The 13,969-nt window shown below is 42.7% G+C and overlaps 1 protein-coding gene across 1 annotated transcript; it reads right to left on the bottom strand.

The window, feature by feature from the left end:
- Nucleotides 1–326: 326 nt before the first annotated feature.
- On the bottom strand, nucleotides 327–8,855 carry CALR (calreticulin). The gene is made up of 9 exons (XM_063449517.1): nucleotides 8,733–8,855; nucleotides 6,040–6,141; nucleotides 4,904–5,107; nucleotides 4,077–4,171; nucleotides 3,423–3,632; nucleotides 3,165–3,278; nucleotides 2,848–2,991; nucleotides 2,633–2,725; nucleotides 327–1,756 (listed from the first exon to the last, which is right to left on the bottom strand). The coding sequence occupies exons 1-9, from the start codon at nucleotides 8,824–8,826 to the stop codon at nucleotides 1,544–1,546; spliced, it is 1,269 nt and encodes a 422-aa protein (XP_063305587.1). The 5' UTR covers nucleotides 8,827–8,855; the 3' UTR covers nucleotides 327–1,543.
- Nucleotides 8,856–13,969: the final 5,114 nt, after the last annotated feature.

Here is a 13,969-nt window from a genome sequence, read left to right as displayed (position 1 = left end):
CCTATCAGTAACAGCATGGTAAATCCCAGCAAGTCCTGGCTGCCTGAGAGCGATAGGAGTGCGATTGCTGTCAGGATATTCACTTAATACCAGGTTTGTGCAGAAATTGTTGCTTTTTCAAATGCCTAGAATATCAGCAGTTGGCACGAAAGGCAACGGATAATGCGGATCTGCTCTGGAAAGAATACATTCGTTGATGCTAGTATTTTGACAGCTTCAAGTTTTCATAACACGCAATATCCAATCTGAAGTTCAACTTCTACAACAGCAACCAGTTAAAAATACAACTTCTATATTTTTATACTGAAACAAAAGCAAACAAAAAATGTGGACACAAACTTCTTTAATAGAAATTCAACTTACATCTGTACATTCCAACAAAATGCATTCATATGTCCCACAAGTAGCCCCGGCCACTGTATAAATTAAAGGACACAAAATCAAAGAAGGTTCTCTTTAGTTGGGAGGGGTAATAACCAATTAACGTGTTGGATTTGGTTTTTGGGAAGGCAGCTTGTTAGACCTTCTATAAAATACAGATTCATTGATTTATCCAAAAGATTGACTAACCACACAAAGGTTAAACATGTTTCCCCAAATACAGGACTTTCTATTGAAAGTCTCACAAGACCCGATTTCAGTATACTAGATCTGAAAGAAACACTGACTGGGCAAGGGGTAGGCAACCTTTGGCACTCCAGATGTTGTGGACCATATCTCCCATAATGCTCTTACAGCTGTAATGTTGGCAAAGCATCAAGGGAGATGTAGTCCACATCTGAAAATGTAGAAGGTTGCCTACCCCTTGCTCTGGGTTCTTCATTGATTTGTGCCAGCACAGAACACTGACTTAGTTAATTTTCATACTGCATTTTCGGCAGCCCATGAGCTATAGAATAGGTAAAGAGTCTTACGGTGACTGACAAAGCAAGGCATTCAATGCACAGCAAGAGGCTGCAGCCCTGCAGTAAGTCCATTTACTCTGTGACTGCCAGAGAGATAGGATGCTCCGTACATGGCAAATCAGTTCTCACACCTGGAGCAAAAGATATTCAACGCGCAAGGAGAAGTGGTTTTCAATACATAAACTCAAATTTTCAAAAATATTTATATCTGGTCACTGACCCTTGCTCCCAGATGCTCTGGAATTTGTACTGCAGTAGAAGGAAGTTACTGCAATGGGATACCACGTGCAGACAGCCTGCAGCTTGTAAGCAGTGAGGGGAATTAAAGAGCTGCAGGCTGCCCCCACAGCAGAATTTAGAATCAAGGTATGTTAAAAAGGGAGGAGGGAGGGAGGGAGGTGTGGAGGGTTACAAGACTGAAACCAGGAATTCAAGGAGAGAGGAGATGGGGAAGAGGAGGTGGAAGATTGACAGGTCATCTTCCTGTAAAGGATTAAAACAAAAAACAGTAAAAAATATATATAAATTTAGAGTCTCATAGAGACAGAACGATCCCATTTCCCCTCTCCTATCTAAGACATGAACGCCCAGGGAAGGGGAGAGTGCCAGTTTGGGGAGCGCAGCAGAACGCAGCCATCTTAAAGCTCGTCCTTTGGTTTGCCTGAATCATCATCTTCATCGTCGTCATCATCCTCTTCTGCTTTGTCTTCATCTTTCTCTTCGTCTTCATCATCCTCGTCATCCTCCTCAGGTTCTTCTGCTGGTTCTTCCTCCTTTCTATTCTTATCTTCTTCCTCTTGCTTTTTGCGTTCCTCCTCATCTTGTTGCTCTTTCATTTTCTTCTCTGCATCCTGTGGTGGAAAGATCAGGAGAGGTGAATACAGTTAATAGATCAATGTTACAATACAATGGGCTATTTTGGGGCAGTCAATATGGCAGACAAGGCAAGATAAGCCTTAGAGTCTACATATTGTAGAGTATAGTTCTGCTTCTTTTGCCATGCTGTGTGTGGCTATACCTATTGCCAGACAGCAGGCCTGGAGTCAAAGGGGATACCATAGTCACCCAGACCACTTCATCTCAATAAGTGTCAAGTCCACCTGTAGTGTTCATTATGATCACAGCCTATAGAGACGCTTCTGACACAGAAGCCCCATAGTAAGCTTTGAGGAGCTTAGGATTGGACCAATTGAGGTCATGCCACTTCTGATGTTGCTGGGGAGGACTGCTAGACTGTACAAGGCAAGTAAAGCATGGTGGGGGACTCACCAAAACAGTTACTCTATTTTACGGAAGAGAATCTAGTAGCGGTCTTAATGTTAACCCTGCAACGTAAACACTGCTGTTCCTAGAGAACGGCAGTGTTTTCAGTTGCAGGGTAAAAGAGGGGCAACATGGCACCCAGACCACTTCAATGAGATTTTGTCGGGGTGCCTATAGTGTTCCTTTAACACTTCATTTAAACAGATTTGGCATGCATCAAGGCTATAAGTAAACTGTACACATTCCAAATCACGTACGATTGCTACGTATAATCACATTAGGATATATGCCTGTAAACGTAAGCTATTTCTATCAGATCATCTGATTGGTGCAGCTCTGCTTTATACTGTACATGTACACTAGCCTCCCAATGTTCTATGGGAAAGCATTAAATTGGCAGAGATTCATCTCAGCCAAAGAGGTGACTCGTCTATTTAAAAGCTTGCAACAAGGGCCTGGCATACCTTTGTAACACCCCATGTTTCATTGCCATATTCTTCTGCAAACTTCTCATCATCGGTCATCAAGAAGTTGTCGAAAATTGTGCCAGATTTCACCTGCAAGGGATAAAATTAGAATGGTTAGTGGCCAGTGACAACAACAAGTCCTGCTCAGAGGGTTATCAGCCAAAGTAGTAATATTTGGGGGATATACAAGAAATCTAGAAATGCCCAATTACCTGCCACAAATCAAGTCCGAGGTATGCAAAGCTTTCATACTGGTACAGTGTGGAATCTGGGGTGTACTCTGGGTTATCGATCTCTGGGTGTACCCACTTTCCTTTGAAGTTCGGGTTATCAATCTGGCGAGGTTTCCAATCTCCCTGTTAAAGAAAATCAAACCTTAAGTTTAGATGGCAAGCATTGGCCTGGTCACCACACCAATCATAGCAGACTGGGCAACATGAACATGCCTATACGGGTTAACTCAATATCTTTAGTATGCAGACATGTGGTAGCAAATAAACATATGCCCCGGGTTAGGGGACTGGCTCACCTTGTATTCTGGGTTCTGAATGACCGGTGGCTCCCATTCTCCATCCATTTCCTCATCCCAGTCTTCTGGCTTCACTGCATCAGGATCAGGGATGTGTTCAGGCTTATCCCAATCCTAAAAAAAAAAAAAAAAAAAAAATAAAAAAAAAAAAAAAAACACCTTTAGGCAACGGTTTTAACCACATCCATTTCTTAAACCCAATCACATCTGGCAGTAGTTATGGCATCTCCTAGAGACCACAAGCAAGTGCAAACTGACCTCTGGCTTCTTATCGTCTGGGTCATCAATCTTGGCTCTCTCATCCCAGTCATCGGGTTTCGTTGCTTTAGGGTCCTTAATCTTCTTGGGTGGCAGGAAGTCCCAGTCTTCCTCCAGGCTTCCAGACTCTACCTTGCTGTTGTCAATCTTCACTTCATAGGTGTTATCTGGCCGCACAATCAGGGTGTAAAGGTGGGTGAACACATCATCCTGTGGAAGGAAAATACATTTATTTTCCTTACATGATTGGGAAGCTAGCTTGGCTTTTCACAGGTTTTACAAGCATGGTTCACTCATGCACCAAGTGCAGAGCTCTGGGTTATTTACTTGTAATATATAGGTTTGTATTTAATGTATATTGACTGCCAAGTCATCAAGAACATACTAGGATTGCCCAATTCTGTAAGATTTCTTTAAGGTGTGAAGGCAAGGAATAATCAATGATTGCACAACATCTCAGGAAAGCACATTAACCATCTAATCTCCCAATAGCACTCCAACTTCTACATCCTCTGTCTACACCATACATCATCTTCCTTCTCCAATGAATGGGCATCATTCCCAAGACTATTTATATAGTTTTATCCACAGGAAAGATAGCAGTGTGTCCTAGGAAACTTTCAGAAACCTGTAATTCTAGTGCAGTAGGCGTACCTTGCATCGGATGTCTTTGTTGATCTGGAGGTTCTTTCCCTTGTAGTGGAAGATTACATGAACCTTCTTGGTAGGTGGGCCACAAATATCAGGACCTAGAATACAAACAGTGATTTATTGTTGTGAAAGCAAGCAGAGAACATACATGCTGTACAGAACAAGAGTGCATGATTTAGGTTCTCTTTTCCTCAATAACCACCAGTGTAGCAAAGCCAGACTTAAACTTTGAATAGTTTCTGAGTTCATCTGTTGGCCAAGCATGACTAATAATTCACTCCATACAAGTAAAATTGGAGATTAAGAGCATGCATTCAGCTTTCTATGAGCCTACAGCTGAAGACTGCTTTAAAAATGGAATGAAATTTAGCAATTCTTGCACACTCCACTAAGACAGATGTGTTCTTGTTAAGAAAGGTCCATAGTTTATAGCCTTATTTTAAGCAAAGATGGCATGACTGATTATTGAAACTGGGCAGTATGAGCGTTAATGAACATAGATTTAATACAAGAGGACTTTAACCAGAACTGAGGGAACACCTTCCTAACAGTAGAAGCTCATTCTCCTAGAAGACTTGTGCTGATAGCCAGCCTCCCAGACAATTTTGCATCCTGAAATACATTAGTGACCCAACTTGCAAGGAAGGTACCAGGAGAAGCAGACAATATGTAGAAAAGCAAAGTGATCTATAGGGCAGTAATCCCCACTAGAATGCCTTTAAGGTCAATCCTCTAGAAAGAACGCAAAGCCTCAATGACTGATGTACTAACACTACAGACATTTATTTAGAAGACACATTCTGTGCCCGGCAAGTCTGACCAATACTAACCAAACATTATGTTGTATTCGGAATCTCCATGCATGTCAGTCTGGTCCAGGCTTGTAGGGAAGAGTTTCACGTATCCACCACCACAATCAATGCTCTGCTCGTGCTTCACAGAGAACTGGATCACCAGTGTTTTGTCTTTATTTGAAAAGGAGTCAAAGCCGGCAGACTGGGCATAAAAGCGGGCATCCTGGCTGGTCTGGAGTCCTTGAGTGGGAAAGGAGAACAGTTAACGTTGAACAGTTGCCATTCATTGAATCAACTAATGCACATTAGATCTATGCAATATGAAGGAAAAAAAGATATTCAAGTGTTAATTGTGATTCTGTAAGATTTGTTTAGTTGTGCAATTTATGAAACTGGTTGGTTTACAGTTTTAATTTTTTTTTATTGGGAATGAAAAAACAGCTAATATATGGATTTCAAAATTATAACACGGATTGTGATAGTGAGACCTGACCACAACCTCCTGCACCCCTCACACACTTACTCTGCCCTCGCCCCTATACCCTTTATGTCATCCTGCCCATTACCTTTAGCACACTTGTGTCACTGCCATTGCCCCTGTTGTCACCCCATCCATGCCCCTTTTCATTCGCATGATCATAACTCATTCTCCCATTTGTTAAGCGGCTGATATCCTGTTCGTGTCACTTGCCCCCTTTTTTATTTTGCTTGCATGACCAAGCGGCACGAGTCAGAATACTAGGAGTAGTCATGCTCTTTAACCCCTTAAGGACCAAACTTCTGGAATAAAATGGAATAATGACGTGTCACACACGTCATGTGTCCTTAAGGGGTTAAGCTGTTGGGTGTGCCACTCAACATTCCAGACCAAGCATGATCGAGTGTCCACTCTAATGCAAGCTTGTCCATTCTACATTAAGTAAAATGGTTGAGAGCATCCCCCATTCCACAGCTGGAAAATTGCAGTTTTATTTGGTTTAGGAGTAGCGTCTCCATGGTTTACACTGTAACCATCGCAATAAATTGTACAACCTTAGTGGGACTGATCAATTAAGACTTGGAATTACAATAGCACAGTTGCCCTTTCAACTATGAAAAATGGAAACAAGCGGAAGGTATTTAAAATCATATCACTTGTGGATTTAACATATCAAGCATTTGAAGTCACTCACCTTTATCTTTATCTGCATCTCCATAGAACTTCCCAGCAGTGACCTTGAACTTGCCATAGTCTGTTTTGTGTTTCGATTCTACCCAGCGCTGCGTCCATCCATCTGAAAGAATAAGAAAATGTTAGTCTGAAAGGTTGTAAATAGTCACATAGCCAAGCTTTAGCACAATGATGTTGTTTTGCATTACATCTCTGCCATTGACCTGAATCAGATGTTAAATGTTAAAGCCACTTGTGGTTCATTAATATTTTCTCCATCACAAAAGGTAAATAGATCATGACATCTGGGATGCCAGTCACTGCTTTTTAAACGGTACAGTACTGGTTACCCTATTATGAAGTTCCACCCCATAGATCAGGGGTTTGGTCCAGATATGTCACTCGAGTCTCACAGGAAGAATGTACCCAGATACCATCACAAGTGCCAATTATCACCATAAGCTTTAAGGGACAAAGCAGAAAAGCCATTTGGCAATTCAGAAAAAGAGCACCAAGAGCCTGACAGTGTTAAAGGAACATGAATTAACATGCTGCACTGTGGATTAAATCTCTGACCCAAGGGCTTTGAAACTTTGCTAAAAACACTCATTATCTGCTACACAGACACACAAGGGCTTTTGATAACTCTAATTATACAAACATCCAGCTAAGAGGATACGTTGCCACACCGGTGTAAAAATTTAATCTGTTAACATAGAATATCTTCACACGAGTAACAGAACTAGTATTATTCTGAAATCTATGGCTAGCCAAGCACTAAGAAAATAACTCTGTGGGAAAAAGCCTAAAATACAAAAGCCAGAGACTGCAGAATGGTGATGCTTTGATACACAACTGATGTGCAGGAGCTGTGTGTGCAGGAAGCCAGACTATGCTTTCTCTTTCTATACAAGCGGAGGAAGGGAGGGGAGAGACATTCAGACATTAAGCTCCCCCTCCTGCTTCCAGAAGATTCAGCTGTGCTCCATACATCTGCATGTTGACCAGGAAGAAGGGAAGGAAGATGAGTCAGGAATAGGCAGATACAGGAGTATAAGAGAAGGAAAAGCCTAGCTGCAGAATATAACGCAATTCAGAACTCATTTAAAATCATCATACTCTAATTGAGAGACCAAATCCTTACAACAGTCATTCACTACGGCTATTCACAATGCATTCCTATTATACTGGAGCCCTGCAGTACGAATTCCACCATAACCATCTTTTCCTTCTTATAAGATTTTAAGCCATGTTGGATCAAATGTTTAGCAATTAGATGCTGCCAATAATCTGTGACACATTAACTGCACGGCTGAGTCTCATTCTTCGAAGCACAGCGAGATTCTTTCCAGGATTAGCCACAAGGTCAACCTTAGACATTTTCTACAACAGAAAGGACAGGATGCCCCTTAGAACATGGGGACTAACTTAGGCAGACTTGTTACAAGCGCTAAGGGAAACAGAATGGAAGTGGAACCAGGTTTGTCAACAGGCTTAAGGTAAATTGGCCATGCATCTTTAAACAGAGGGGGTGTTGGCTCCATGTTACACAAGCCTAAATGCTAAGTTTTCAGGAGTGCCCTCCCCAACCCCCATTTAATTCTCAACCCCACCTACAATGAGGTTAAAGTGCAGACTGCTCATCTCATTACAATCCTTCCCACACCCAATATGCACAAGAGATAACCAACCAGGCTTCATATTCATTCACAAAGAGTACCTAGACATAATTTCATTAATTTCACATCATTTAAAATTCTGCTAAACTCACATTCCCTATGTGGATCAATCCAAGCCCATCTGAATTACACCAAGCTTTGCAAGACACGCCATATTCACCAGGAATCACTTTTTGCAACGCTAAATGGTGCGAAGCGTGCCTTAGTGCATCCCAATGCAGCGAACAAACTTTCTAGAACCAGTAACACTGCATGACACCGGCTACAGAAAAATCTAAGATTTAAAAACCACAGATAAAGATAGATAAAAACCACAGTGTACCTTAGTCATTATGTATTGCTAGACATACAGCAGCCAGGTTGTCACTGCAGATACCCAGCTGCTGCCTGTATTGATCTCAAGTGTATTTGCCCTCATGTTGCAATTACATACACAGTGTAATGTGTTTGTATTTATTTTCCTTTCCAACATCCATGACATTTCTAACTATTCTATTGGGAACATTGTATCCAGCCCTGCCAGCATGTGGCTCTCATTTACACTGGCAGGGTGTGTTTAAAATCTCATCTTATTCTGGAAATTCCAAGTTAAGTGTTCCGTATATTTATATATTCTGTGTTGTGGGTGCGTTGCTTGCTCTTTGCAGGTGAGATAATGATATAGAATATATTTAATATAATAAAAGGAGTATACACAGTGTGAAGGACAGTATGAGCATACAGGGCAGCCCAACACCGAGTCTGTGCCCCCCCCAGTGATGGCTCAGTCTGCGCCCCCCAGTGATGGCTCAGTCTGCGCCCCCCAGTGATGGCTCAGTCTGCGCCCCCCAGTGATGGCTCAGTGCCCCCCATGGAGCAGCCAGTGATGGCTCAGTCTGCGCCCCCCAGTGATGGCTCAGTCTGTGCCCCCCAGTGATGGCTCAGTGCCCCCCATGGAGCAGCCAGTGCCCCCCAGTGAGGAGCCAGTGGTGGCCATCACCCTGCCCTGGGTGCCCACCCGCCATGTTGCTCCCCCCATTGTGCCCCCAGCCCTCACCTCCATCATTGAACTCCTCCTTGAAGTATACTGCGGGGTCAGCGCTGCAGAGAGCCGCCAGGAGCGGGAGGATAACGAGTGCTGCCCGGGCCATGTTTCTGCCCCCTGAGACACCAGCCACTGTCAGGAAACGAATGAGCAGCACTGGCCGGCGACAGCCCCTCTTATATCTCCTCCAGGCGCCCTCCCCCCGCGCGCACCCTGATTGGCCGCCGCCGAGCCGGTGTACACTTCCCATTGGCCGCTTCGCTCTGCCAGTCAGGGCACCCAGATGGCTACCGCGGATTGGCCAGACGGGCCGTCCAATCGGAGAGCAACACGCAGGGGCCTCCTACTAGTCGCAACGCGATTGGCAGCGTTGCGTGAGTGTGTGTAGCTGGGGGTTAGCGGCTGGGTCACGTGTCCCGGTGATGGTGAAGTGTACCACGTGACAAGGTTCCTGCTTTGGAGGGGGGCGTGGCCTCGCTCTCTAGAGAGGATGTATTTGCACACTGTAATGATATGTTATGGAGTAATGAGCACTAACACTCATAGTGTGGGCACACAGCTAGCTGTCCCTAGCCATGCCAGCTTTATATCATTAAATAGAATAGAAATTAAAGAATGGGATTACCAATGGCCTTTATTGTTATAGAATAAACCCCCTCTATATTATCAGTATTATTTTATTATTTATATAGCGCCATCAGATTCCGTAGCGCTGTACAAATTAGCTTTTATTAACATGGCCCCCATGCATTCTGCGGTATTACCTACGGTACGCGAAGATAAAACGCATTTCACGGTCCGTGAGCCATGGGCGTCGCTAGCAGAGGGCAGTAGGGGGATGCAGCCCCAAATTATCTACAGATGGTAGAGGGGGCTGGTAGAAAATGTATGATTTTATTTATTCATTTATTTTTTCTTCAATTTTACATCAGGCAGGTGCTTCTCAAAGCGGACACTTTTTAAAATAAAAATAAATAAAAATAAAATTAGTATAGTGATCCGTCAAGCTATGTGGAACTTTTGCTGCACACCCCTCTATAAGTTCGGTACGGTGGTCATGGCATTGAAGACCCGGCTGTGCAATACATGCTTGTTTCTGTCTGTGCTTTCATTGAGATCCTGAGAGTATCAGTAGCACGCAGTTAATGGTTAGAGAAGGTCAGACCGAACATAAAAAGGTGGGGAAATGTTACGGCATATCTCCACCTCTCTGTTAGTGGAGGGGTCACTGAATTTTCCTTTGGGATCGAGCCACCGGTGTTTCTGGAAACTATCAGTGCCCCCGCATTGCAAAATTGGATATTTACTGCTAGCAATTCACAATGAAATTTGGTAAATCACACCAAACGTGCACAGCTCACTCACAACAAAAACAGCAAACAAATTGTTTGAATTTCATACGAAACACAAGATTCTGATATTTAGCAAGACGCTCCCGAATTCGCTCCAGTCAGTTCCTATAGGAGGCAAATTTCCAAAATACATTCAACTGCCTCTTGCAAATCCACAATATTTGGCTGCTGGCCTCGCGAAGAGCCAACAGGAGAATCATGAAACACAAATAATTAAAATGAACAAATTAAATTCTAAATATTGAAACAATGATATCTGCGTGGTCTTCCTGTTGACATCCGCTAATCCTGCAGTCCTCATTTTATTTCAGTTTTTTTTCCTCTTCTATGAACTTGTTGAATTTCTTGACTTTCATTATACTACTTGTTAATGTAAGCAGTAAAAAAATCTTTTCAATAAGATTGTCTAATATGCATTCATTCTTTAACTTCTTGCCGGAGGGAGTGAGCTTTGGCAATCATGGAATCCTTTCTGTTTAATTTAAACTGCCTGACAACGGTTTGACAAACACTGGAGAGACAACACCCATATGGGGTTATGTAGAAAAATGTTGTGCCTGCATCTATTTCCTCAAAATGCGCCCTATTCTTATTTATGAATATCATATCCTAACCTTATATACATCTCGCCTTTATTTCAGAAAACGCAAAGATTGTCTGCGACTCAGCCACAGAAAATATGACGGAAAGAACAGTGCAGTGATGATGTGGTGTTTTGGGTCTTCATTAGCGACATACGTGCGTCAAAAGTGACGCTGACCTTTGACGCGCAGAGGGTTAGCATGAAACTGGGACTATATTCAGATACCTGCCATAGCCACATCCTAGGTCCTTACTCATGTCAGTCTTGGGTCAATATTGATGTAGTATGATGCACGAGGGCATCCTCTTATAGTCGCATGCCTTAGCGTCAAATTTCAAGAGTTAACAGCCTTACAACAGCACCACACTAGGTTTTGGTGCACATAAATGACGTGAGCAAACTAAAGAGCCCACCCCTACATAAGAGCCTATCCTGCTTAGTCTCATTGCCCTATTGGGGTTTCCTTAAGTTCTCAATAGCGTGTTCCATATTCTCTGTTTTTCTGGTTATCTGATTTTGCTTGTCTAATTATCCTGGTCTCTGCACTCCTTGACCGCCATGACATTTCATTACTGTGTACTCTGGATTCAGATTTTGGATTGGTTCCTGGCCATGCTATTTTCACGTACGTATTGCCTTAAGTCCAGCCACCCTAATGACCCTAGGCCGCTTAATATTCCTTAATAATTCTTCGGTTTAAGCTCTGCGTGGTGAGGTATCATACTTACCTTGACACTGTAACAGGAACACGGTGTCTGGTCCCTTTGGTTCCAGACCTTAACCTGTTATTTAGGCCCTCCTTTTTACATGACACCGGGAACATCTAAGATCTACCATAGCAAACTGGTACTCTCTGGCTACTTTCTAAACAGCCTAAGCCTCTTCAGTGGTTTAGCCCATCCATCAAAGTGCTGGGCACATACACACCGCTGGTGCCAGTATGTCTGGCCTAAGCTGAGCAAATGGCTAAGGGCACAACAAAAGAAATCGGAGCTCCCTCAAACTATGCCCTCAGCTACCTATAATGTAAAGTATTCCAGTCAACAGGGGATCAGAGTGACATTCTTCAGAACGTTAGCAGGCACTTGTGACATTACTAGCCGAGTTTGGTGCTTTGTTACTGGGTACTTCTATCCGCAGATCCAGGGTAAAGTTTCCTGACATTTTATGGCTATGTGGCAGGAGCCTATGCGTGGAAAGGTGCACTCAAACTGATCAACATTAACCTTGGGTATCCGATCACCGAACCATGAGATGGAGAATTGTATTTTAAACAAAAACACGGTTAACTCTTTCAGTACTGCCCCATCACAGTACTCCTATGTAAACTGCACCATTCCCAGACAATGTTAACCACGTTTGTGTCCACATTAGTTTGTGCTGCATAGAGTTAACAGTTCAGGTGTAAGTAGAGATTAACCCGTAAGGTCTCAGTGCCTAGATGTTTGTGTTGAGATCTTCTGGATAGTATAACATTTCAGGGGTGGAGGGTGATTTCCCTCACATGGGGTCCTTATTCTCTGTATAAGAGGCTAGTCTCTCTCCAAGGTTCTGCTACAGCCCCTTTTTTCAGAACCATTACTACTAGAACAAATTATAGAGGTTATAATGCTTGGAGAGTCCCATTTAATAAAAATACATTAAAAATGGAATTTACTAACAGAAAATCGGTTCTTTCATTGTGATGATTATTTGATTGTAATGAATGTTGATATAAAAGCCTTTTTTGGTGATCTGGAATTGCGTGAGCTCAGCTTTTGTGCAGCCAATATGTTACAGTCTATTGCAATTTCAACTGGAGTCAGTCCATCCAGTTATTGCACGGTGGTCAAGCCTCTAATTTCTGATTCTCTGCATATGTAATACATAGCAGTATTAAAGGGACTCTAGACTCCATAGTCACCCAGACCACTTCAGCTCAATGAGAACCTGCTATGTTTACATTAGGGGTTAAGCAAACCTCTAGTGGCTGTCTTCCTGACAGCCGCTAGAGGCGCATCCAGCGTGCACAACGTCCATTGAGAAATGTTTTTCTATGGACTGTTTGAATGCGCGCGAGGCATGCGCCTTCCGCTCCACTCGGGAGCTGATGTCGGCGGGGGAGCAGAGGTCACCAGCGCCGAGGGAGCCCTACGCTGGATTAAGGTAAGCTGCTGAAGGGGTTTTAAGGGAGGGGGACCCTGAGGGTGGATGCACCCTTAGGGCACTATTGTGGCAGGAAAACAGGTTTGTTTTCCTGACACTATAGTGATTCTTTAATTTATTGCAGTCTCGCTATGACCAACGTCAGTAAAAAGGTAATATATGGATATACTATTAAAACATTTTATAAAGCACTACAAACACACGTTTAAAAAACATCCCCAGGAAGCGACTGAAATTACGCAGCCAATCTTGGCTAATCCATTGTTGTTAAAGGGCCCCATAACAACTTGTGAAACCCAAGTTTGAGTCCCGCTCAAACCACCTTACCAGTAAGTGTCCTTGTGCAAAACACCTAATGATATATATCCACCTAGCTCAAATCCTCATACATTGTAAGTTTGTTTGAGCAGGACCTGCTTCATCTCCAAATAATACATATTTATATAATACGCAGTATCCAGGCACCATGACAATTTCATATATATGAAGTTGTTATGGAGCCTTGAGGATTCCTATCACAAAAGCACTGTACATATTCACAGCTGAGATTTTTGGTGCATGTAGCTCAGCTCTCATGATAACTTTTCATTCATAAAGTAAAAAAAAAAAAAATACTAAACATTAGCAGTCACTAGGTATCTATGCAGTACTCCAAACTGCACAATAACACAGTTACTGTACAAGTTCTCTCATAGAATGCTATGGCAGAACCCTCCAAATTTGAGTTTCACAGGTTTAAGGGAAGCTTACACCTACGATTAAACGTCTTTATACGCACTAAACTTGTTAGGCCATTTGTTTTCACTTGCTTCCTCCTCCCCTGCTACTTTTAATAATTTTACAATAAAAGATACATTTGAATGTAGAACTCTGACTTATTTGTACCATTGTTACTGTCAGGGAGAAACACAGTGTCCAGTATAAAGTAACATGGTGTACGGAGCAGGCATATTGACATATGTCTGCTCCGTACACCACGTTACTTTATACTGGATGCTCTGAATTTACACAAACATGTAGAGATGAATGTAAATAGCTGCATCGCTAATGAATAGAATAAAGGGATACAGATACAGCTCTGTAAAATAGAGCCACAGTTGTTATGGTGCTTGGCGTTGCCACCTTGATGATTTTCTCTCTGAAGTGATTAGGTCTACATGCTGCCAAAG

Source organism: Pelobates fuscus, chromosome 3 (assembly GCF_036172605.1).
Source record: "Pelobates fuscus isolate aPelFus1 chromosome 3, aPelFus1.pri, whole genome shotgun sequence".
NCBI classification, from domain to species: domain Eukaryota; kingdom Metazoa; phylum Chordata; class Amphibia; order Anura; family Pelobatidae; genus Pelobates; species Pelobates fuscus.
This window is presented reverse-complemented; position numbering and strand designations above follow the sequence as displayed.